We start from the raw sequence: 27512 nt of genomic DNA on the forward strand, positions 1-27512 counted from the left end.
GTAGGAACATTATAATCTGTACTTTTAAAGAATTTTCATCTTTACGATCATCATTATTCATTCCTCTTCCGAGTTTGACAGTATGCAGAGTCTGTTGGTTGATTGACGGGGGGGGGGCTCGGATCGGGCCCGAGAGAAACAGAGCCAGTTCTGGAATGACAGCAATGAACGATTTTTTGTTTGATTTCGAGTGTGCGCATGTGTGTCACCTCATGCAGTTATGTTTGGCATGTTAAGGTTGATGATCCCGGTGCGTGTAGGAATAGAAAGAAAAGATGCAGAGAGGCAAGTGTGTGAAGCATATGAAAGAATAGGACGCATGTGAGAGGTACTCATTTTTTTCTCTTTTATATCTCACTCGTTGTGTGTGATGTGTGCTTCAGTGTTTTTCCGATATCTACATATGGACAGCCTGTTGTACATGTGCTTGTGACAGTCGTGTCTGCATGGTGTGTGCATGTGTGTTTGTGAGTGTTTTCAGACAGCGATTGAGGCATTGATCGGTTCCCAAGTCAGGTAATTATTGTGTTTTACAGTGCTGTGATACTGTATGTGTGTCTGTGCGTGACTGTATGTTCGCGTGTGGTTTCTAGGTGGTGTTGGCAGCGCTGGTCTCTGACTGGCTCTTGGTAGTGTTCTCTCTCTCTTGCAGGTTCTTCTGGTTTCTGCTGGCCTCGGTCAGACTCTGCAGTCGCCTCTCCTGCATATCCTCCAAACTCCTCCACAGCTCGGCTCGCTCCCTCTCTTTCTTCAGCTCCCTAAGGAAAGGAGTGTGAAAAGGGCTTAGGTAAAGATGAGACGAAGATAAAAAGAATTGAAATACTTTCTGTGCTCACAGAAATACATGTGAAGTCATCATGAAATCAAAACTCATTTACCTTCTTAATACACAATCCTGGTCTCATTGGTGCTTGTTTTATCCCAGAGAATCAAATAATAGAAAAAATATCAAATTAAAATAAATACAAATGCCACTATGGAATTGGTTTTCAGTGGCATTTTTTACTGTTGTGAGGGCATATTGTTTTTCTAAAATTATGCAATGTTATTTTAGTATTTTTTATATACTACTACAGTACTTATTAGGATTTTAAATTTGCTTTTATTTTAATATTTTCGGTTTTAAAGGTATCATGAATTGAGAAATCAAATTTCCCTTGACATTTAAGAGGTCATCATTGTACTATAAGAACATCCTGTCACTTTCAGAATTGAAAACTACCTTGTTATATATATAGTCCATAAACAGCTTTTATTGAAACCAAGCTCAGAAATAACACTCGTTTCGGATTTTTTCCACATTATTACATCATAGTGCGACGAAAGACCGCCTCTGCAGAAAAAGTTAAACGCCAACTTCTGCATCATTGCCTCTTTAGCCCCGCCCACAGATTTGTGCATGTCATGTAGTAGTAAATTTAAGACAGACGCAAATAAAGGATTACTCCAGCAACAAATCAAATCAATAGAGATGCCTTTTAGGATTACAAGAAGTTGCTGAATTGTGGAAAAACAGTCCTTGTGTTGCCATCCTTGAGATCTTAACAGTTTTTTAACAAAGTTCTGTTGTTCGCTTCATTTTACTGCTGATTGCTTTTTAAACAAAATGCAGGCTTTTCAGGGGGGACTGAAAATAAAAGATAATGCAATGCCATGTTTCACTATAGCCATGTTTCCACCGGAGGAACTTTCCCCAGGAACTAGGGACTTTGGGTTGGTACTCGGTGTGTTTCGACCGCAGGAACCGGGGTCTAAATGAAGTTCTGGGTAAATATTTCCTCCTCAAAACGGCCCTGCTCACGAGGTAAATATACGACCGCTGGACCAACGATGAGGTTCAGGCTTTATTATGCTTATATGCAGAGAACAAAAATCCAGTTGGAACTGGAAAGTCGCGTGCAGTCCTACGTCACCAGACTAATCTTCACAGTACTTCAGACCGCGATGGAAACACAGACAGCAACAAATTGTTCCAGGTAATTTCGGTGGAAACAGGGCTTATTGCTTTGTTTGATACAGATCTTTCAATATGTACTGAGGATTTATACTGCAGCAGCGCAGGCAAACTGAATCGTTGCGATTTGCTGGTCTTTCCTTTGCTTAGGCATTTATGGGGTTAATGCGTTGGATTATTATGAACTATGAATAGCCTATAAAAACGACAGTGTGACAAGCAAAGGTACATTCATTCATAATTCCATTTAGTTTTTTATCCATTATTTATATTTTATTTTATTTCAGCTTTATTTTAATGAATAAAAAATATTCAGACAGTATGCCATCCATTTAAGTCAAAAGGTGTACGAGAAATAGGCTGCTACCTCTAAATTGAAATAAACATCTAATGCAAAGGTAGTTGTAAATCATGCATCAGAGATCGCAGCTCTTCTGAAACATATTTTAAATCATTTCTCAATATGTTGGATTATCCAGCTCTCTATTGTCTGTTTGCCCCCAAACTGGTTCATTTCTGAATCTGACTTTCCTTTTCATGTGACGTCATTCACAAGTGACGTCTTTTTTTATTTTATTTATTTCTTTTACAGTTGTAATTCTGCTTCATGTTGACTTTAACACTGTCCTGTACTTACTTCTGTTTCTCCACTTTGTAGGAGGCAGTGAGATCATCAAAGAGCTTGCTGTTCATCTCCATGAATGTCTTCAGCACATTGTAGATAAGAGAGATGATCGTCCTAAATAAGACAACAGAGAAATGTCCAATGCAAAAACTGCCTTGATTGATGTCAATAGCATTAAAGTTATTAAAGACGTGTGTTGTAATGACACTGACTGGTTCCAGTGCTCTTTGGAAACTCTGTACAGTGTGCCAAAGACCAGAGGCAGGATGACCTGGCAGTTCTCCTCTATTAGACTCAGAATGTACTCATTATTCCAGAAATACAGAGCCCGCTCTGCAACCTGAAGCAGAATAAAGAGAGAGATTGAGGGAAGAATACACAAACAGGTGCATTCATCACCTCCGCGTGTTCACAAGTACTACAGGCAGACTGGTGAATGACACAGTGTGGGAGGAATCTGACCTGGAAATGAGGGCTGGAGATGCAGGCAGCAATCTGTTTGAATAGAGGCTCCTGCACACGGATAAACTGAGATGGTTCAATCACGTCCAGAATCTCCTCGATCTCCCCCAGGAACATCACCTGGGTTCACGTGACAAGATTATATACTGTACAAACACACTAACAAATATTTAGTGATAAGTCCATTTGCAATCAGAAAACGTGAGTGGATTTCAAATGAGTGGATAACAAATGTCAAATTTCCTCAGCAACTATTAACAGCATTAACAAACAACACAAACTTCAGCATCTGCATCAGCCAAAGCAGATAATCTTAACATGTCGAATATTGGTTCAAGCTATATTTCAGTCTGTCACTAGCAACTATCACCAGCCTGGTTTCCATTCACACATTTTTATGCAAATTTAGTTTTATTCAGATTTGTTTGCATAAATTAAGTTTGCAACTTGGATGACAACATAACTATATGTCTGAGAGAGGGTTTCTCAAATGGAGGTTCTATAATTATACAGAATGTAAAAATAAAATATATAAATGGGGCGGATGCACAATAATCATGATATTGCTTAGAGCGATTAGCAAATCAAAGGCTGCAATTTAATTCAAGAACTGTAAAGCCTGATGCACTGTGTTTCAGAGTGATTCATCATAATTATCTTTTTATTTTATTTTACAGTACAATTGTAATTTATATCAGTAATATAATTCTGTTTTAATATATAACACAATAATAATAATTATAAATATCAGAGAACCATGAACATGTGAATGTGTCATTAAATTATTGAAATATTAACTTAAAGTCTAAGGAGTTACTTTAAGCAAATATTTTATGTCTAAGGGGTTTGTCTGACAAAAAAAAGTTTGGTCTGAGAGGTAACACTTAGCCCCGCCCACAACATTTGAGGTCGGGAAGTTTGGTCTGGACTTGATCCGTTATGGAGCAACTATGCTCGAACCAGAGCTGTTCGGACCACTCAAATTGTCAGTGCGGGCTTTATACAATGATGGACAGATGATCAACAGTATCATCCATGTCACCATTGAGCGCTTGGGTTGAATTTGTTTAGTAAATGGAGAACTTGTTCGTATATGCATTCACCTTTATTATTTCTCACACAAATGATGATCGTGTTGGCAAGTACTCCATGTATCCTTAAATTCTTTTTACAACACCAGCAAAGATCGTTTACACTCATCTTCTTCTTCTACTTCTTCCAGCGTGCGTGCAGATGAGTTCTGTTGACAACTATGCGTCGCTCTGATTGGTTGTAGGTCTATCCAATTGAGTGCAGAGCCATTTTTGCCCCATAATCACAGCCCAATGGAGCAGTATCAGACTCATATTCTGACTAGAATCTGAGTATGACGACGTCAGGCTAAAAATATATGCATGTAATGCTTTTCTTACCTCTTTCTGAGTGCATGTTTTCGGCCAGTATCTCAGCAGCCCCCTGATGATCTAATGAAGTACAGAAAATGGACAAATGTATAAGACAATCATCTTTTTTGGTGTGACAGTGCAGTGGTATGTATATGAAGTTGCATGACATAATTAAATTCGACATACGTGTTCTGTAACTGTGGCATCCTTTTCCATGAATTGCACCACACAGTATGCCAGCTACATGAAAAGAGCACAAAAAGTCACTTGCAGGTTGTCAACACACTATTAGTGACACTTCAAGGGGCTTATTGATTTTACCTGCAGGTGCTTCTGATTAAAGGGTATGAGAATGATTTTGTGTGTGTGTGTGTGTGTGTGTGTGCGTGCGTGTGTGTGTGTGTGTGTGTGTGTGTGTGTGTGTGTGTGTGTGTGTGTGTGTGTGTGTGCGTGTGCGTGTGCGTGTGCGTGTGCGTGTGCTGGGGTGGGATATTGGTTAGTGCAGCCATGATTTAGGGAGATTGTTCATTTATTATAGTGCAAGCTCACTTTTTTACTGTGAGAAAAATGTTACAGCCCTTATCTGCCTTTCATGGTTTGGTTTATTTGTGAAGTTAGCTCAGTGCTTCAGATCATTCTTCTAATCTAGATCCTAAATGTCACCACATGGCTTTATCATCAATCTGCCCACACCGGGAGTTTCTGCAGCAGTCAATGCATTGGTGCGCATCTATACTGAACAATACATATGCGAGTGCCAATACTGTAGCTGCTAGATGTCTGTCAACAAATGTCTTTTGACTGCTTTCTGGATTTACGAAGAACAGTTCTGTTAAACACAATGTATAGCATGTATAATGCGTAGATACTACAGCAAAACTGCAGTATAAGCTGGATACAGTGGCTAGATGTAGTGAATAGTAATTTAGCAGACATGTTCGTAAATATCATTACAGTCCTAAACGTTGTTAAATTTGATGAAATTTTAACAGGGTCAGTCCCCCTGGAAGAACCTTGCGTTATTTGCCTAGCTCAAGGGCACAGTGGTGATAGCACATGTCCTGTTCCTTGTGAGCATCGCATCAGACACCTTCTCAGTGGTGGAGCTTGCCTTTTCGGTACAGTATGTGGGTGTAAGTGAGAAAGCCTGTGTTAGGTGCAAGCTTTATAAATTGGATAAAGTCCATAACAACTAACTGCAAAAAATAAAATGTATAGGTGTGTGTATGTCTAGGAAAATATTTTATATGTTTATATTTTTTATATATTTTAAATAAGAGGGAAGAAAACAAATCACTAAACTTGTCTATCCGACAAAATTATTTGTCAAAAAAGGCAAACTGCATGTGACACCTGCAGGCCGGAGTGCCTATGATAGCCACCAGAGCTCTGATGGCCACGGAGCTTGGCCCACAATGGTGTACAGTAATTCCTAGTCTGATGATCATGTCCAGTGCTCACAGCAATTCTGAATCCGGTAATCTCAAGTTTAGAATCCTCAGTGGTCATGTGACACCCGCCAGAGCCTTGCCACGAAATGGCCGTCACACCAGTCTTCAGGTGTCATGACCACCACGCCAGAGCCCTGTCACGACATGGCCACTACACCAGAGTCTTTAGCTGTTATGGCAATGGCCGTTCTATGTGTCTAGGCCACGTATGTTTTTCATTTTTTTCCCAAAACGGCGGCATCTGATCTAGTTTTGTCTGAGGGGGCTACTATTCCTGAACCCTCTATATGTCCTGCCAAGAAAACCACAAAGGAACTATGTTTCTTTGTTCGTCATTGACATTCCTGCCTGTTCTGTAACGAAACTGTGAAGTCCCAGTTGTCCCAGAGTTTCCTGTTTGCTCTGAGCTTCTTATCTACCTAAATACAACCATGGAGGTTGTCCCTAAGTTTTTTCTGTCTGCTCTGAGCTTCTTATCTGGTTAGATATGACCATGAAGGTCGTCTCCGTTTTTTCTGTTTGCTCTGAGCTTCTTGTCTGCCTAGATATGACCAATGAGGTCACCCTTGAACTTCCCGTCTTGTCTCGGGCCAGAAAGGTCATTCTAAGGACCCCGAGTCTCATCCGAGAAGGCCACGATCAAAGACTCTGCTCACTATGTCATGGACAGTATACCTGGATGTCCTGCCTGCCCTGTTAAGGCCACAGAGGCCGCTACTGAACACTCTGCATGTCTTGTCACGACCCCAGGGGCCAACCCTAACCTCTCTGTGCTTTTTGTTTCAGTTCCATCTCTAAGCCTTGATGGTTCCTAGTCCCAACTGCTCCACCGTGGTGGACCTCAGCTAAGCCTATAGGGGATCTTCAGACCCATCCGCTCTGCTATGGTGGTCATCTTCTCTGCCGTGGGGTTCTTCAGACCTGTCTGCTCTGCTATGGTGGTCTTCTGCTCCGCCATGGGGGACTTCAGTCCCATCTGTTCCGCCATAGGGGTATTCAGTTCCATAGAGATGGTCTTCAGCTCCGTCGTGGTGGTCCTCAGCTACGCCTTGATGGTCTTCTGCTCTACCGTGGGGGTCTTCAGTCCCGTCTGCTCTACTGTGGTGTTCTTCTGCTCCGCCTTGGTTGTCTTCAGCTTCGATGAGATAGTCTTCAGTCGCGTCAGCTCCGCTCTTGTCACTTGCCTTGTCTGCTTTGGCCTGGTCACCTGCTCTGCTGGTTCCGCCCTGACTCCTCAATCCTGCCTCCTGTCCATGGACCTGGCCCTCCGTCCCTCCCCCGATTTCGCCTCGGCACCACCTCCCTCCTGGATTTATCTGACTGTCTTGGGAGCGTCTGGAATCCACTCCTTAATTGGTGTGTGTGTGTGTGTTGGTGGGGGGGGGGGGGGGGGTATCTATGTCACACCTGCCAGCCAGAGTGCCTCCTGTCTTTATCATATTATGAACTGCAGTATAAGCAATAAACATGCATTTATATTTTAGGAAGTGGGATCAAATTCCTGCCCTATAGGCCACAGCACAGTACATAGTCATATATAAATATACATATATATATAATATATAATACATAATACATTCTTTCAGTGTATATATATATATATATATATATATATATATATATATATATATATATATATACACACTGAAAGAATGTATTATGTGTTTAAAGTGAGTTAATGTGGTAGCTGATAACAAACTGAAAATCTGGTTGTCAATACAATATACTCAACGGGTTTAAAGTGATTTCAGCATAACAACCTATTACAGACTAATAGTTTCAAGAAAGCAACTAAGAGCTTCAGGAAAAACCTATGCATAACTGAATGATGACATCCTTAGTCTGCACACACACTCTGCATTTATTTCCAGATTAATATATTCCCTGAAGTGGAAAGAGTCACAAAGCACCTGAGCCTCAGAGATTACAGGCAAAAGAGTGAGAAAAGGATGTTTTTCTAAAGGGAGGTTACACAAATGTGTTTGTGTGTGTGTGTGTGTGCACATGCGATATGGCCACGAGTGTGTGTTTTTTGTTGCCACGGAAGCCCTTCTGCACCGTTGCCTGGGTAAGCTGCTAGGGTGGTGATGGTGTGTGTGTCTACTTTGGAAGGGCTGATGTCACATAAAACCTCTGTTTTTCCCCAGGGGGTGAGTTTTTTCTCTCTCTCATTCTTTTTCCAACAAGAACATCATAATTATCCTCTTAGTTCTCAGTCTATGTAGTGCTTTACAAAAAGGTTCAGATGTTTAGCTAGCGAGGGTATGTTTATGTCTGAATCTCTGTAGAAGATAATGGAAGCCTGTTATGCCCACAGCTTAAAAAAATCTCAAAAATATCTCACAAATGCTGCTTCATATGTCCCAATTATAACTTTATATCTTACAACTGCAACTTTTTTTTTAAATCATGATTGTAACTCTATACCGCAATTGCATACTTAATTTCTTCATAATTGTAACTTTATATCTCAAAATTGCAAATCTTACAACTGAATCTTTACATCTCACTTCTGTGCCTTTATGTCATAATTGCAACTTTGTTTTTCATAAACAGTTGTGAAAATAATTATGTAATTCTCACTTTATTCTTCTTTTTAATTAGATCTCACAATTGTCTTTTTTTAACTCTGAGGTGGAAGCATAAGCGTACACATGTGTGCCTGATATTCCCTATGTTATTCCCTAAGTTATTACTAAACTTGTACCACAAGTTTTTTGAGAATGTAAAAATGCAGAAAGTTTTCTGTGATGGGTAGGTTTAGGGGTATGGTTAGTGTTGTGTGATAGAATATACAGTTTGTACAGTATAAAAATCCCTTTGTCTATGGAATGCCACGTGTGTGTGTGTGTGTGTGTGTGTGTGTGTGTGTGTGTGTGTGTGTGTGTGTGTGTGTGTGTGTGTGTGTGTGTGTGTGTGTGTGTGTGTGTGTGTGTGTGTGTGTGTGTGTGTGTGTGTGTGTGTGTGTGTGTGCGTGTGCGTGTGCGTGTGTGTGTGTGTGTGTGTGTGTGCGCGTGCATGTTCATATATTTTGTCTACCTGAGAACCAACCATAAACTGTAAATTACTGGCCGAGGTAAAACTAAGATTAAATCTCAACACTTTACCCAAGAGATAACTCAGTGAAAATATATCCCCTGGTGTCACTCAGTAGTTTGAGCCTCAATGGTGACTAAGCTCTAATCATCCGGGATAAATCCCCCAGACTTATCTCAACCACTCACCATTAGTTCCTATGCAAACAAATAAAATAGTAACCAAATCACAACAGCCACAGGTTACACAGAGGGCAAAAGAATCACTGAAATCCACACTTAATGCTGGTGACAAAACCGTTGATAAAAATAGAATTCTATCAATTTAGCCTTTCATCTCGCTAAGAGCTCTCTAGAAACGTGTGATGTTCTGAAGAAGCCTTGAGGGAAGTGTGATTAAGGATTTGGCTGCACTGTCCTTCGGTTTCTATGGAAGCTACATAAAAAAGTCTGGCCACCCAAAGGCATTCCCTGGGAGAGCTCTATATGCCCTTATGGCGAGTAGGAAGTATAAACAGCCCGGAGTGTGGGCACTGAATTATGGATGGGGTGATATTGACAAGGGAAAGGGCGAGTGTAGGAATGTAGGACAAGCACTTTCAGAATACACACACTTATAGACATATACAAACAGGCAGTACTAATATTACAAAAGCACTTTTCAGACATAACATGCTGTTAATATAAGGAATAATCTACTGTATCTATTGAAAGAATGCATGTGCAATACAGCTCCAAGGATTGGGGTCGGTAAGATTTTTATGCTCACCAAGGCTGCATTTATTTGATCAAATACAGTCAAACAAAAAAATACAGTAAAAGAGTAATATCTTGAAATATTATTATGATTTAAAATGATTGTTTATATAAAAATGTGATTTATCCCTGTAATGGCAAAGCTGAATTTGTCTTCAGTGTCACATGATCCTTCAGAAATAATTCTAATACAATGATTTGTATTTTCAATGATGAAAACAGTTGTGCTGCTTAATATTTTTGTGGAAACTGTGATTTTTATAAATAAATAAATAAATAGCAGAATTTATTTGAAATATACATTTCTTGTAACAAAGCAAAAGTGATCAATATAATGTATCCTTGCTGAATAAAAGTTTATATTTCTTTTGAAAAAGAAAAAAAAAATTTGTGCTGACCCCAAACTTTTGTATGTTTATGTGTAAACAGTCATAGGCGCATACAAACTTTAACGCAGTGTCCCCAAAATGTCCAAAATTGCTTCTGGACACTAAATATGCATTTATGTTATTGCATAGAAAATATCGAACCAACTGAATTGATTCTGGCAATGACTTTTAACCAACTGATCATTTTTTGTGGATGTATAAAGTATATTTTCATTAGTATTTAGCACCCCCTTGTGGTGTGATATCCCATTACAGTCCATTAATTAACAGCATGATATATGTATGTGCATCCCCAGTGTGACTGTGTCTGGGTGTCTGACTCTAACCTGCGCATGAAAAATGGAGAGAGACTTGGCAGTGTGCAGGGGGATCAGGACCCTCACCAGGAACTGCTTGTGCTCTGACTTGAGAGGCAGAGCAAAGCCATTTATGATACTGGAAAAGAGGAGAGGAGAGGAGAGGAGAGGAGAGGAGAGGAGAGGAGAGGAGAGGAGAGGAGAGGAGAGGAGAGGAGAGGAGAGGAGAGGAGAGGAGAGGAGAGGAGAGGAGAGGAGAGGAGAGGAGAGGAGAGGAGAGGAGAGGAGAGGAGAGGAGAGGAGAGGAGAGGAGAGGAGAGGAGAGGAGAGGAGAGGAGAGGAGAGGAGAGGAGAGGAGAGGAGAGGAGGCGGTAAAGAGAAAGGGGAGAATAAACAGGATTAGTATCAGTCGTCCTGATGATTCTCTGGTACACTCATTCACCGCATTATTGTTCATCAGTTAATCCCCCGCTAAACCCCCCCACATCCTTCCTCTCTTTCTGACTGTCTCCTCCTCTCTTTCATTTTCTCTCTCTCTCTCTCTCTCTCTCTCTCTCTCTCTCTCTCTCTCTCTCTCTCTCTCTCTCTCAATTCTTTAGCTTTATCTTTGTTCTTCAACTCAGTCTGTTCCTCCCATTGCTTGACTGTTATTTCATCTCATTCCATCTATAATGTCTTTTTCTGTTTCTCACTTTCATTCTACAATCAACTCTCATTTTACATAATATTTCTCTAATTCTACTAGTTACCTTTCCTGTCTCTCTTCTGTCGCATTCTTCCTCTTTTATACTTTTTACTTTATTTACTCTACTTTACTATGCTTACTTTATTATTTGGCACAAATACATTTGAAACAATTGAATAATTCAAACAGTTCAACAAAAAAATAATAATGTCTTTTTCCAGGGAACACAGGTAAAACTGTTTAAATATACTTTGAATAATATTTCTGTATTTTATGAAATATACATTTTATATATAGTTTAAATATGAATATAATAAATATAATATAAACTATCCTAAAAATATTTTAGTTATTTATTTATTACACATTTTGTAATATATATATATATATATATATATATATATATATATATATATATATATATATATATATATATATATATATATATATATATATAATACATACATATCTACTTTCCTGAATATATATACAGCTCTCTCTCTCTCTCTCTCTCTCTTTCCCTCGTTCCACCTCATTCTCTCTTCAGTAGTGATCAGAGAGATGTGTGGGTGGGAGGCACTATAAATACTACTGGCATCAACCTGAATTTAGACCTCCATCCCCAACACTCTGACTCATTCCTCCCCCTGGTTGTCTCTCTCTTCCCCTGTTTCTCTCTGTCAAAGGTTTGCATTGTTTATTCTATTACACACACCGAGACATAGGCACCATTTTGTGTACATTGAACCCAATATGCAAAGCAGCACTGGTTTCGCTGAGAACATGGCTGTGAATAACATGGCTGGACACGCTAAAGATGGGAAACATGACTGGGAAACAGGCAGCGGGTACATGCAGCAAGCGCTGATGTCAGAGATCTTTGCTAAGTGTTTGAATCACCAGCTCACACACCATAAAGCATCTCTCCAGTAACCTGCTGCCACATTAAGTATTGTAAAACTATAATTTACTCATTCAAGATAGATTGTAAGATATTATACGCATGTAGCTCCTAACACTGGAAACAATGACTAAACCACGGGGATCTACCTTATAATCTTCTAATTTACATCGGTTTGCAATATAAACATCATCTGAGCTGATTTTTAACACAAATTTGGTGTGCTTTCTATTATGAGAGTTTGAAAGAGTATCTACCTTCCCAAAATTTCCAGAAGTTCAGCAACTCCATTGAAACGCTCAGATTCATAGATGAACCTGCAGAGTTTAAAAAAAAGATATGACATTTTAAAGACGAACAAAGAGCGGTTATTGTCTTTGTTAATATCAATAATAGTCATTCTTTTTGTGTATATGACTGTCTGACCTGAGGAAGATGTTGTTGATCTGTTTGCGGATGTAGGCCCTCAAGCCCAGGAGTTTGCCATAGACACGGTGCAGGATAGTCTTCAGATATTCTCTCTCTCTCGGGTCCTCACTGTCAAATAACTCCAGCAGCTACATCCACACACACACACACACACACACACACACACACACACACACACACACATAAAAGTCAGCCTTTTTGCACTTTATTAAAAGCACTAATCATATGTCCTGACACTCAAAGGGAATGTTTATAATTGGTGTGAGTGTCCTTGATAAAGTTTAAAATCAAGATTAAAATAAATATGAATCAGAAATACTAAAATTTATTTTGACAAATATTGCGATTTGACTATGATTTGATAGACATATAACATCTTGTATTGCTGCTATAAGATATCAAAGCCAAAAAAATAAATAAATAAACATAAAATCACCCCGAAAATGTTCAACAGTGTGTTAAAACTACAAACTAGCCATGTTTGTCTCCAAACACTGGACCTGAACATTGACTAAGATCGCCTTGACTACTTTACATGTCCAATTTTATTCACACTGTTTCATTTTATTTATTGTATAATAACAAGAAGATATAGGTAAAAGAAGATAAGCAGAATAGTGCATGCAAAACAAAACAAAACAAAAAAATATATACACATACATACACCGATCAATATATACACTGATCAGGCATAAGATTATGACCTTCCTAATATTGTATTGGTCCCCCTTTTGCTGCCAAAACAGCCCTGACCCATCAAGGCATGGACTCCACTAGACCCCTGAAGGTGTGCTGTGGTATCTGCCAGATGCTCAATTGGATTGAGATATGGGGAATTTGGAGGCCAAGTCAACACCTCAAACTCGTTGTTGTGCTCCTTAAACCATTCTTGAACCATTTTTTGCTTTGTGCCAGGGCACATTATCCTGCTGAAAGAGGCCACAGCCACCAGGGAATACCATTTCCATGAAAGGGTGCACATGGTCTGCAACAATGCTTAGGTAGGTGGTAACGTGTCAAAGTAACATCCACATGGATTGCAGGACCCAAGGTTTCCCAGCAGAACATTGCCCAAAGCATCACACTGCCTCCACCAGTTTGCCTTTACCAGCTTGCCTTCTTCTCATAGTGCATCCTGGTGCCATTTGTTCCCCAGGTAAGCAATGCACACACACCGGGCCATCCACGTGATGTAAAAGAAAAGTTGTTTCATCAGACCAGGCCACCTTCTTCCATTGCTCTCTGGCCCAGTTCTGATGCTCACATGCCCACTGTTGGCATTTTCGGCGGTGGACAGGGGTCAGCATGAGCACCCTGACTGGTCTGTGGCTATGCAGCCCCATACAGAACAAACTGCGATGCACTGTGTATTCTGACACCTTTCTATCAGAACCAGCATTAACTTTTTGAGCATCTTGAGCTACAGTAGCTCATCTGTTTGATCGGACCACACGGGCCAGCCTTCACTCCCCACGTCCATCAATGAGCCTTGGCCGCCCATGACCCTGTCGCCGGTTCACCACTGTTCCTTCCTTGGACCACTTTTGATAGATTCTGACCCCTGCAGACCGGGAACACCCCACAAGAGCTGGAGTTTTGGAGATGCTCTGACCCAGTCGTCTAGCCATCACAATTTGGTCCTTGTCAAACTCGCTCAAATCCTTACGCTTGCTCATTTTTCCAGCTTCTAACATATCAACTTTGAGGACAAAATGTTCACTTGCTCCCTAATACATATCCCACCCACTAACAGGTGCCGTGATGAAGAGATAATCAGAATAATTCACTTCATCTGTCATAATGTTATGCCTGATCAGATATGCCTGAAAGTTTGTGTTTACATAATATATGTGTGTGTATAATTATTCTGTATATATAAATACTCACACGTGCATGTATATATTTAAGAAAAATATGTTATATTTATATATAAAATATTTATATATATTTTTATATATTTTATACACACACACACACACACACACACACATATATATATATATATTATGTAAACACATATTATGTTTTATTTTGGATGCGATTAATCGTCCAGCACTAAAATAATTGTATTATTAACTAAACTGAATTATATTTAAATTAAACATATGCAGACTATATACATACACACACATATGTATATACAACCCCAAATCAGAAAAAGTTGGGACAGTATGGAAAACGCAAAAAAAAAAGTAGTGAAAAAAAGAAGTGATTTCTAAATTTACTTTGACTTGTATTTCATTGCAGACAATATGAACACAAAATATTTCATGTTTTGTCTGGTCAACTTCATGTCATTTGTAAATATGCATCCTTTCCTGTCATTCAGACCTGCAACACATTTAAAAAAAAGTTGGGACAGTAAAGCATTTACCACTTTGTAATGTTGCCATTCCTTTTCACAACACTTAAAAGACGTTTAGGGACTGAAGACACCAATTGATGAAGTGTTTCAGGTGTAATTTTGTTCCATTCTTCCTGCAAACAAGTCTTAAGGTGGGCAACAGTACGGAGTCTTTGTTGTCGCATTTTGCGCTTCAAAATGCGCCACATTCTCTATTGGAGACAGGTCGGGACTGCAGGCAGGCCAGTCAAGTACCCGTACCCTCTTCCTCCGTAGCCAGGACTTTGTAATGTGTGCAGAATGTGGTTTTGCATTGTCTTGTTGAAATATGCATGGACGTCCCTGGAAAAGATGTCTTCTTGAAGGCAGCATATTATGCTCCAAAATCTCTATGTACTTTTCAGCATTAATGGTGCCTTCACAGAAGTGCAAGTTACCTTTGCCAAGGGCACTGACACAACCCCAAACCATGACAGACCCTGGCTTTTGGACTTGTTGCTGGTAACAGTCTGGATGATCCTTTTCTTCTTTGGTCCGGAGCACACGGAGTCCATTCCTCCCAAAAAATACCTGAAATACTGATTCATCTGACCACAGTACACGTTTCCACTGTGTGATGGTCCATCCCAGATGCCTCCGAGCCCAGAGAACTCGACGGTGCTTCTGGACACTGTTAACATAGGACTTCCTTTTGGCACAGTACAGTTTTAACTGGCATTTGTGGATGTAACTACGTATTGTGGTACTTGACAAAGGTTTGCCAAAGTAGTCCTGAGCCCATGTGGTGATATCGCTTATAGATGAATGACGATTCTTGATGCAGTGCCGCCTGAGGGATCGGAGATCACGGTTGTTCAGCTTAGGCTTGCGCCCTTGTCCTTTACGCACTGAAATTCCTCCAGATTCCTTGAATCTTTTAATTATGTTATGCACTGTTGAATGTGAAATATCCAAATCTCTTCCTATCTTTCTTTGAGGAACATTGTTTTTAAACATTTCAATAATTTTCTCACGTATTTGTTGGCAAACTGGCGATCCTCAGCCCATCTTTGCTCATAAAGGATTAGACCTTTCTTGGATGCTGCTTTTGTACAAAATCATAATTACAATCACCTGTTGACATCACCTGTTTCAAATCACATCATTATTTAAACATTTTACCTCATTACTAGCCCTAAATTGCTCCTGTCCCAACTTTTTTTGAAATGTGTTGCAGGTCTGAATGACAGGAAAAGATGCATATTTACAAATGACATGAAGTTGACCAGACAAAACATGAAATATTTTGTGTTCATATTGTCTGCAATGAAATACAAGTCAAAGTAAATTTAGAAATCACTTCTTTTTTCTTTTTTTTGCGTTTTCCATACTGTCCCAACTTTTTCTGATTTGAGGTTGTATATATATATATATATATATATATATATATATATATATATATATATATATATATATATATATATATATATATATATATATATATATATATATATATATATATATATATATATATATATACACACATGTATATATTATGCAGCCTTGAATGTATACAAGGGTTTACAAATGTTAAAAATCACAAAGCCTCTACACCTATACAAGCTCTGTACCTGTAGAACAAACTTCTGGTCCACGTAGCGCTTCGCAAGAGAAGGCTGGAAATCTGGACTCTCAAGAAAGCGTAAAAAGAATTCATACACCAACTAGATACAGAAAAAGTATAAGAGGGAAAGAGAGAGGAAATTACATCAGAGCTGGGACACAAGCTATAAAACAAGCTATAATGCTTTCTTACTCCATGCTGTCAGTGTATGTGTTAGTTAGTGTGTTTGTGAATGAGAATGTGAGAATGTACATGTACCTGTAAGTGTGGCCAGGAGGCTTCCAGAGCTGGTTCATCTTCCTCTGGGTCAAACTCAGGGTTCTCACTGGGTGGGAGAGTTCTAAAAATGTTCACTGAGATCTATAGGAAGAAGAGGGGTTGAAAAGTTCTGTTTTAATAAAGCATGGGATTCAATCATACGATTGCTTCCCCATAGCAAATTACATTAAAAGAACAGACAGACAAATAAATCGATGAAGGCTCAAGCTACTGCTCTAACACAGGTGTTCTCAACTCTGGCCCTCGAGATCCACTTTCCTGCAGAGTTTGGCTTCAACCTTGATATAACCTGCCTATAACTTATTATCTTGCGTTATTATCTTGTTCAGGTGTGTTTGATGAGGGCTGGATTTGAGAACCTCTGCAGACTGTGGCCCTGTCCCAAATGGGACAATTCATCTGCACTTTCGGTCTTGTGGACTTACAATGGCTGCTGCTTGCGCGTGTCCGTTAAGTACACGAGACCGCAGGGTGTCCCATTTGTCATTATAGGTCTCAGAAGGGTGCTCGCGAGCGCCCCCTTTGAGGTCGATATGCGCCCTCGATGCGCACTTCTGCCGAGCCCGCACTGGCACTAGTCGAAGCGGCATTACGTCGTGAAAGTGCGGACTCAGAGGAAGACCGTGAGGGTTTAGAGTGCCATTTGGGACAGGGCCTGTTTCATCATATTCAATTCCCTTGCTGTGAATTTTTTTTAATTAAAGGGACAGTTCACCCAAAAATGAAAATGACTTTCTTTCTTCTGCAGAACACAAAAGAAGATATTTTGAAGAATGTTGGTAACCAAACAGTATTGTTACCATTGATTTCCATTGTATGGAACATTGTATGAGACATTTAAAAAAATTATATATATTTTATGTTCCACAGAGGAAATAAAGTCAAACAGGTTTGGAATTACATGAGGGTGAGTAAATGATGACAGAATTATTTTTAGGAAAACTGACCCTTCAAGTCACTGTAAAGGCCCATTTACACCAAGAACGATAACTATAAAGAGAGGATGATATCGTTCTTGTCAGCCACTTTAAATGCTCAAGCTCGTTACAGCAGGATGGATTCTGACTGGCTGTCAATGTTTTTATCCTTCATCAGCTGGATAAAATCGTTCTGAAAGTGATTCAATGATATTGTTTCTCTGTGCCGTTTTCGTTATAGCCGTGGAGTGAACTTTGCTATTCTTTTATATTGAGAATGATTTTTAGAACTATCTTTATTGTTATATTTATAGCTATCGTTCTTGGTGTGAACAGGCCTTCTTTTCAGTGCTCATTATAGATTTAGCCTTTATTCTCAAAACTCACCGCTATTTGCCGTGCACAATTGCACTTGTTGTGCCATTTCCATAAACAGAATGTGAGTAAATTTAATTTAATTTAAAAAAGATATTTGTGTACATTTTCTATTGATCAGAGCAACAGTCATAGTTACATGATTTGCATAATTCCTTTAGTAAACAAGGGGCTAAAACAAACAACGCTGGCAGCATATGCAAATAAACAGCACTATCAGATGACGTAAGTTCATTCTTAGTGAATTCCCTCTTTTGTCTTTCACATCAAAACATAAAAGGACCGGTTAACAAAAATCAATTGCTCCCCAATTAAGTTGTTTTTGTATTTCAGCTACATACTGTACAAAGCTAATGTAGCTAAACACAAAGAAACGTAAATGCTTCTGAGTCTTTAAGTGCACTTTAGTGCATTGGAGATCCTGTGCATCCCTCAAAATGATTTATCTCCTTCTGCCTCCTCTGCTCTTTTATCAAATCCCATTCTACTCCATCACTTTTTCTCTCTTTCGCGATTCATCTCACCATCTTAATAGCCTCTGGGTAAAGGGGTTCGATGAGGACTCCGCGACTGGTGGCCACGCTCTCCACAAGCTCGTTCAGCGCAGCACGTTTGATCTCTTTCCCCTTCAGGTCGGCGACACAGTCCAGAAAGTCAAAAAGCACACAACACTGCTGCAGCTTCTTACAGAACAAGTCATGAAGTTCTGCCACTGGAGCATCTGAGGGACAGGAAGGAGAGGAGATGTAATCAAATATACATATATACACAAATATACTGCACATTTACCATGAGCTTACTATATTTGTCCTAGTCTAGCTTCCCAGGCTTTGTATACTATGAACATTGTTAATTCTTATGTTCCTCTATTGTAATTTTCTTTAGATGAAGGCATCTGCTAAATGCATAAATATCTTTTTTTTCTTCTTCTAATAAACATACCATGGTAAAACCAGAAAGTATCTTGAAAAACCATGCACATAAATATGATATATGACCATAACTGTACCATGGTATCCCCACAGTACTTTTTGTAATGCTAAAACAAGGTTCAGTGGGGTTCTACATAAAACCCTTGGGTTCTTTACTCAATTTTAAACAACCTTTTGTGCCAAAAAGATTCTAACGTCTTAAATTATTGTTTAATACTTTCAGGTTTAAAGGGTTAGTTCACCCAAAAATGAAAATTCTGTCATCATTTACTCACCCTCATGTCGTTCCCAACCCGTAAGACCTTCGTTCATCTTCCGAACACAAATGAAGATATTTTTGATGAAATCCGAGAGCTCTCTGACCCCTCCATAGACAGCAATGTAATGAACACTTTCAAGGCCCAGAAAGGTAGTAAAAACAACGTTAAAATCGTCCATGTGACAACAGTGGTTCAACCTTAATTTTATGAAGCGACAAGAATACTTTTTTTACTTCGAGAAATATCTTCATTTGTGTTCCGGAGATTTGGAATGGCATGGGTGAGTAATTAAAGACAGAATTTTTTTTGAGAAACCTTTTGGGTCCCTAAATAACCTTTCAGTGAACAATTCTTTAAAAATATATATATATTTCTTAGTGTAAGTGAAGAACATTTCGATCATTTTCAGAGCCTTTTCCCACTATAAAGAATCTTGGAATGGAAAAGTTCCATGGATGTGAAAGGTTCTTCATGGAGCCTTCAATGCCAGAAGAGAACCTCTATTTTTATGCTCACCAACAGCACTATTACAAGACCCTATAGAGATCTATAGAGTATATTAATGCAGATTTCTTGAAGTGGATGTATGGGATGCTAATGAGAAATGAGTGGAGGCGTCTGGTACTAACAGGATTAGCGGGTGCTATCTTTAACCCTGCGCTGTCTTGGCCCTCTGTGGACGTTGCGCCTCGGGATACAATAACCATGACAATCCACTCCATTCATCTAAAAACTCAACACAACTACATTCCCTACTCTTCCTGTATTTCGGCATGTGAATCTCTCTCTCTCTCCGTCTCCCAATCCTTTTCTTTAACATCAGCTTGCTACTTTGTACAATTACTCTCCATTAAAAATGGATTGGTCTTAACATTCAGTCTGCCACAGCTAGAGTCAACCAAGTGGGTCGGAGTGCAGCAAATAAGGTTGAAGGAGACAGATAGAACAAGAAATAAAAAAGTGCAAATGACGATTGCTGAAGTGGATGTGTTGAAAAGAGGCTGGTGTGATTGTTTGTAGACAGGGGGAAGCATAAGGTGCAAAAGAGCATGACACAGCCATAGCCGTCTGAACAGAAAAACTAAATTGTCTAGGGAAAAGTGTGAGAGAGAGAAAGAGGGTGGAGACACAAGGAACTGGAGATGCACAGAGAATTAGAGGGAGAGTGAAGCTGAGAACTGAGAGAATGAATCAAATTAGTATTTGAAATTAACTTAAATCATGGAAAGAATGTGATAACTATAATGATTCATTTGGAGGAATAGCAATAATTTTAAGTCTAAAGTTGAATGATATCGCTCCAGTTAGACCAGTCGTCACTTTAAACATGCTGTAATATTCAACATGCAAAGCTGCTAAATATAGAATGGCCAATAAGCAACAGTGGGACATAGAGAGAGAGAGAGAGAGAGAGAGAGAGAGAGAGAGAGAGAGAGAGAGAGAGAGAGAGAGAGAGAGATGCATGCAAGGGAAAGAAAACAGTGCAGAGAGCAGGAGATGATGTCATCCCTCTACCCTGTTCCTCTCTTCATGATCTCCTTTTACCCCCTCCTCTCACTCTTATTCTCTCCGTGGATCTCTTTCTGTGGTAGTGTGATTTTAATGAGTAAAGTATTTCTGTTTAAAGAGTTCTGTTGAGTTCCCGTATTTTTGAGCCACCACAACCCATAAAACAGCAGAGCAAAAATACTGCACATCAAAACAGGAGTTTTGAACTGCCACGTCTCACATGAGATTTTTTGGAGGATGTGGTTTTTCATTTTTTTGTGCAGGATAATGCTCCAATCCATACAGCCAGGCCAATCAATGTGTGGATGGAGGACACAATCACAATGGCCATCACAATCTGACGGACACAGACCTGAACCCCACTGGAAACCTCTGGAATGTAAGCAAGAGGGTCCCCAGCCATTAAATAAAGCCAAGACGGAGTGGCATAAAGTCGCCCAATGGCAATGTGACCGACTGATGCCAAGACGCATGAAAGCTGTGATTGGAAAATTTCACCAAATGTTGATTTCTGAACTCTTCCTAAGTTAAAACATTAGTACTGTGTTGTTTAAAAATGAATATAAACTTGCTTTCTTTGCATTATTCGAGGTCTGAAAACATGGTATCTTTTTGCGCTATTTTGACCATTTGTCATTTTCTACAAATAAATGCTCTAAATGGCAATATTTTTATCTGAAATTTGGAAAAAAAATTGTCAGTAGTTAGTAGAATAAATTCAAATTTTTACAAAACTATTCGTTTAAATCAAATAAATGCAGCCATGTTGAGCATAAAATATTTTTTAAAAATGAAACCTATTTTTCCCTTTCCCACATTTTGTGCTCAACAATAACTCTCCCTCGGTCGGTACACTGTTCCTGCACTTACAGCCTTACATGCTTATCCATTTCACTCTCTCGCTTTGTCTAATGCTCTTTTTCTCTTCCCTGTCTCGATAATCACTCACTCCCTCTTTTATTCTCTCCCTCTTCCTCTCTTACCCTCTTTATTGATCGGAGGAGGCCAGAGAGGGAACAGGCCTTCTGTGTACTGTAACCTTACACCAGCCCTGACCAGCTGGACCCTGCAGGAAGAAGCAGGCGGATATATACCCACCACTATGTTCTTGAACATGGACATATTTTTAACTGCAAAATAAACGGTACAGTAATATTCACACTCTAAGGTGATTGCTAATAGATTTGAGACGCTGTCATAGCTAACCCAACAAGCGCAAACACTCATGAAATGAATGAGTTTTGAACGTGTAGACAAGTCACAATGCGAATGAGGCTGAGAGCTCTGAGCTGCCCTTTGTCCATGTGGAAGACACTTTCCCTCCAGCAGTGACAGCTATTTACAGAGACACACGCTCACAAACTCACGAGGACTAGTAGTGAAGTCACTCCAGAGACTTAAGTGGAAACAACAACACAAATTAACTTTAAGAGAGCAGAATTCAAAGGTTTACAAATTAAAATAAGCACCACCAATGGCTCACAACACTGCAGCCTGCACAGTCTTTTTTCTTTTTTTCCCGGTAACTAATAACCCAATAGCAAGCCTGGCAGTGTTGGCCATATTTTTGGCTGGTCGACCAATTAAAGATTCAGGTCATGTTTTGGACTGATAGAGCGTCTCAGCTGTTTTCTTCACTTACTCTCTACTCACACAAGCACAGACAGGGACTCACAGGTAATGGTCATGCTCCACTAAGCTAATCTTGTGTTTAAAGAGCATTATATATGTCACTACCTAAATATCCTGTGCCATTAATGGAGCTTAAATATGTAGCAGGTACATGTTAAAAACACAACTTTCAGAACAATGATAGTAGACGTTTGCCAATCCATAATTGCCATATATACAACTGACGTTTTATGAGGTATAATCTAACACAAGCACCCAGAATACCACAAAGATTCACCAGAACTGTGGGTTTTATGCCGTAATGGGTCAGGAAATAAAACCAGAGCTAAACCTACAGCCAGTCATACGGCTGAAGTTAAACACACTGGACTTAGTAAGAGTAAATAAGGCAGACATCGATTAACACATGAGATGTGTCTCAGTGACATGCGACTGACTAAAAGCAGGTCAGTTGGATGGTTAAGCAGGACAGAGGCTCAGTCTGGACCCCCTGTGACACACCAACTGGCAGCAAACCCTCGGCTGGAGAGAGTCTCATTAAAACTGGTACACTAAATCCGACTTCACTGGAACTGGAACTCAGACGATTCCTGTATTAGACTAAGTGAATCATATCCTGCTGAAGTATGAATCATGAAGTTGTGTAAGAACTTGGAAAACCTATGAAATTGAATCCCATCCATGAAATATTGTCGGACAACACTGTATTAAAGGGTTAGTTCACCCAAAAATGAAAATTCTGTCAATAATTACTTACCCTCATGTCGTTCGACACCCGAAAGACCTCCGTTCATCTTCGGAACACAAATGAAGATATTTTAGTTGAAATCTGATGGCTCTGAAAGGCCTCCATTGGCACAATGCACGGTACACTCTCATGACCCTTAAAAGGTACTAAAGACGTCGTTACAAAGTCCATCTCACTACAGTGGTTCTACAAAACTTTATGGAGTGACGAGAATAGTTTTTGTGCGCAAAAAAACCCGAAATAACGACTTATATAGTGATGACGATTTCAAAACACGGCATCATGAAGCTTCGAAGCGTTATGAATCAGTGAGTCGAATCATGATTCGGATCGCGTGTCAAACCGCCAAACTGCTGAAATTTGGCGATCCAAACTGCTGAATCGACTCACTGATTCATAACGCTTCGAAGCTTCATGATGCCGTGTTTTGAAATCGTCATCACTATATAAGTCGTTATTTAGGGTTTTTTTGCGCACAAAAACTATTCTCGTCACTCCATAAAGTTATTGTAGAACCACTGTAGTGAGATGGACTTTGTAACGACGTCTTTAGTACCTTTTAAGGGTCTTGAGAGTGAACCGTGCATTGTGCCAATGGAGGCCTTTCAGATCCATCAGATTTCAACTAAAATATCTTCATTTGTGTTCTGAAGATGAACGGAGGTCTTACGGGTGTCGAACGACATGAGGGTAAGTAATTAATGACAGAATTTTCATTTTTGGGTGAACTAACCCTTTAATTGTGATTATTCATACTCTACAGTGCATCTACTCTTATGCATCTCAAATGGCTTGTGCGTGTATATGAAACATAAGCTGGTTCTTGTCCGAAAATCATTTCACTCATATACTTTTATTATAAAATGAATGGATTACTTCAAATTACCCCCCATCAGTAAGATCAGTACAGTAGCTTCCCAGCCACTTAAGAGTTTCTCCCTCACTTCAGGTGGATGGCCGAAATGAGCCCATGGAAGTGAAACTATCAGTGTCTTCAGACTGAGGATGCTTTTAACCACAAAGATTCCCAAACTTGAAAAGAACTTGGCTGCTGAACACAAAATAAGATATTTTGAAGAATATGGGTAGGCTAACCAAACAGTTGGTAGGCTCCATTGACTCCATAGTATTTTTTTCTCACTATGGAAGTCAATGGGGCCCATCAAATGTGTGGTTACCCATATTCTTCAAAATATATTTTTTTGTGAGGGACAACTTAAAGGGGGAGTAAATGATGACAGAATTTTAATTTTGGGGTGAACTATCCCTTTAATTTGTAAAACAGAAGTTTACTTAATGCATTTGTTGGACTTCATTTTTGTTGCCATTAATTAAAACTGCACAAGAGATTCATGGAGATTTCGGATTCCTAGCAAGCTTTGTATGGGACCAATCTGAAAATGTTATTTTATGTGTTTTTGAGCCAGATACTACTACTATGGTTTATGTTTCTTTACCTAATGATTACTAAGCAAATCTCACTGCAATGAACAGTTTATCTTTCCTGCTATTCTTGCCGATTGTCATGCTAGCTAGTACGGCAATAGATTCATTTGAGTTACTTTGATACATCTAATCAATAATGTGTTACTCAATTAACTTTCTGCTACACAAGATATTTATGCTGAGTTGAATTTACACTAATGTTACAAGTTACAACCACCTATTTCCAGTAGGGTATATATGGCCAATATAAGTTCAGTCAAAAAATTGTGCATCTTTTAAATTATGTAGCCTACCCTTGAATGATGGAAGCGTTTAAGGGAATTCTGCTGAGCAGTGCTCCTCAGAAGATTTAGTTACATTTGGAGTCCTTATGGAGGGACCATAAAATCTCTCAAGGATGCTCAAGAACACACTGAGTTCACCAAAATGGCTGTAATAGTCTATTTTAGTATCACGGAATGAACTACCATTCTCATCACTTGCTAAATAACATGTCATTAAAAAAACAAACCACCTCACGTCCCAGTTAAAGGAACCTACCTTTAAGTAAGGGCAGCGGCGTGAGCTCCACCTGGGAGCTCTGATAGCGGAACTGTGAGGAGCTGTGGGACCGTCGCTGCCGGGCACGGCGCATCGAGCGGCGGGGAAAGCCGTCTACCTTTTCCGCGCTCGGTACAGAGAAGCCCGTGGTCGGCGATGATGGGCTCGACGGAGGTAGCTTCGTGGGGGTCTCCATAGCTGCAAAGGTGGTTCTCGGCAGAAGATTGTTCGAGGAAGGAAGCCAACGGCGAGATTAGGCACCCAAAGCGCCTTGTTATTGAGTCAGAAATATTGTTTTCTTGGATTGAAAAAGTAAAATGGACAAACAGGGATCGACTAAAGACAGAAGTTACCTAATCTGGTCAAAATTGTAGACAGAGGGATGGTAGAGTAAAAGCTATCGGTGTTCAATTTGACGCGTCTCCGCTCGTGTTACATTAAACCCCCTCAAAAAACGAGATTAGACACGGAAATAAGCACAAAGGTGAATGTAATTGTCTATATCTTCATGAAGAGATACTGGTGTGAACATATATTTCTACAATAAAGACATCTCTGCCGTACTGTCGTCATCAGAAAGTCATCGGCCTAAATTTGGTCTTTATTTAAATATTTATAGGTTAGAGGCATAAATCGGTACTGTATTAAAACTCGGATGTAATAAGCCTTCTATCCAGTGATCATGGGCCAATCAATCCATGTTGAAAAACAAATGGGCGATTGAAATCCCGTCATTTATCTCCTCCATACAGGTACAAATGCATCACTTATTAATTAAATGTTATCGTCATATTACCAGTCACCAGTGCTGCGCCTCAAGTCCTTTTCAGAGCCTTCCAGCGTCCCCCTATTAAATCCGTTATTGTACAGTCGGTTCGGTTCGGTCAGATCCACACAGGGCGGGGATGAACTGCTTCAAACGTGCCTACATGTGTAAAGCATCACGGCGGCCGCTGCAGCACTGATACCCCCTTCTACCTCCTTCCCTCAAATACAAGGAACCGCTGTTCAATTACTTGTATATCACAAGGACGTTGACAGTCTCGCTGATTTTGTCCGTCTCCCTTCCTCTCCGCTGATAACTCGTGCTTTTCCTCCGTTTCTTTATTTCCCAGCAGTCAGTGTCGGTCGTTGTCTTCAGGTGGTGCAAGTAGATGTAGATGCTACACACTGCAGATGACGCTCACGCGCTCTTATTTATTTATTTACTTACTCATCGTGCATTTACGCGACCCTCTTCGCGACGTCGCGATGTTATGGTTATACCGTTCACTCTGTTCACCGTTTAAGCGACTATATATGTGCTATTTGTTTTTATTTCATCCGTATCGTTATCATACAGCTGTTTTCTACCTCATCCCCTTCCCTTCTCCTTCTCCCCCTCCCTCACTGGCTGACACAGTCTCTGCTAGCCGCTGTGTTTTGGGACTGTCAGGTTGGCCATTGTTCTTGCTTCATTCGTTCATTATTTCGCGCGTTCACCCGTCGCTGTATCCGCTGGTTTTTGTTCAATCCGTCGCCAAGTATTTTTCGAACACGAGTTTTGTGATATCAGCCGATCGACGACGCTGACCTACCTAGAAGACTACTAAATGTGATGCTGAACGTTATGGGCGGTTTGGCCATCGATAGACCATCCCCTGCTGTACCACTGAGAAAGATTGAGTGCTGTTGATTTGGCTAGTTTTAAGTGTAAAATGAGTCAAGGATAAATAAGAACATAAAAAATTAAAAAGGACAAAAATAATTTTAAAAATCAAGTTCTTAAAAATGTTTATATACATTTTCTAATATATTTATGATTTAATGACGTTAAAAATGTCCAGTTTTGTTTAACCATCAATAATACACAAAAATGCAAATATATATATATATATATATATATATATATATATATATATATATATATATATATATATATATATATATATATATATATATATATATATATATATATATATATATATATATATATATATATATATATATATATATATATATATATATATATATACATACATACATACATACATACAGTGAGGAAAATAAGTATTTGAACACCCTGCTATTTTGCAAGTTCTCCCACTTCGAAATCATGGAGGGGTCTGAAATTGTCATCGTAGGTGCATGTCCACTGTGAGAGACATAATCTAAAAAAAAAAAACCAGAAATCACAATGTATGATTTTTTTATATTTATTTGTATGATACAGCTGCAAATAAGTATTTGAACACCTGAGAAAATCAATGTTAATATTTGGTACAGTAGCTTTTGTTTGCAATTACAGAGCTCAAACGTTTCCTGTAGTTTTTCACCAGGTTTGCACACACTGCAGGAGGGATTTTGGCCCACTCCTCCACACAGATCTTCTCTAGATCAGTCAGGTTTCTGGCCTGTCGCTGAGAAACACAGAGTTTGAGCTCCCTCCAAAGATTCTCTATTGGGTTTAGGTCTGGAGACTGGCTAGGCCACGCCAGAACCTTGATATGCTTCTTACAGAGCCACTCCTTGGTTATCCTGGCTGTGTGCTTCGGGTCATTGTCATGTTGGAAGACCCAG

The 27512-nt window shown here is 39.5% G+C and overlaps 1 protein-coding gene across 1 annotated transcript; it reads right to left on the bottom strand.

Annotated features, from left to right (window-relative positions):
* Window positions 1-182: 182 nt before the first annotated feature.
* ppp2r5b (protein phosphatase 2, regulatory subunit B', beta) lies at window positions 183-26017 on the bottom strand. The gene is made up of 13 exons (XM_079810862.1): window positions 24954-26017; window positions 18411-18607; window positions 16574-16675; window positions 16323-16415; window positions 12366-12496; window positions 12197-12256; window positions 10384-10492; window positions 4613-4666; window positions 4454-4504; window positions 3042-3161; window positions 2792-2919; window positions 2592-2693; window positions 183-758 (listed from the first exon to the last, which is right to left on the bottom strand). The coding sequence occupies exons 1-13, from the start codon at window positions 25147-25149 to the stop codon at window positions 590-592; spliced, it is 1512 nt and encodes a 503-aa protein (XP_079666988.1). The 5' UTR covers window positions 25150-26017; the 3' UTR covers window positions 183-589.
* Between the last annotated feature and the right edge of the window lie 1495 nt (window positions 26018-27512).

This window comes from Gobio gobio, assembly GCF_949357685.1.
Source record: "Gobio gobio genome assembly, chromosome: 2".
Lineage (NCBI taxonomy): Eukaryota > Metazoa > Chordata > Actinopteri > Cypriniformes > Gobionidae > Gobio > Gobio gobio.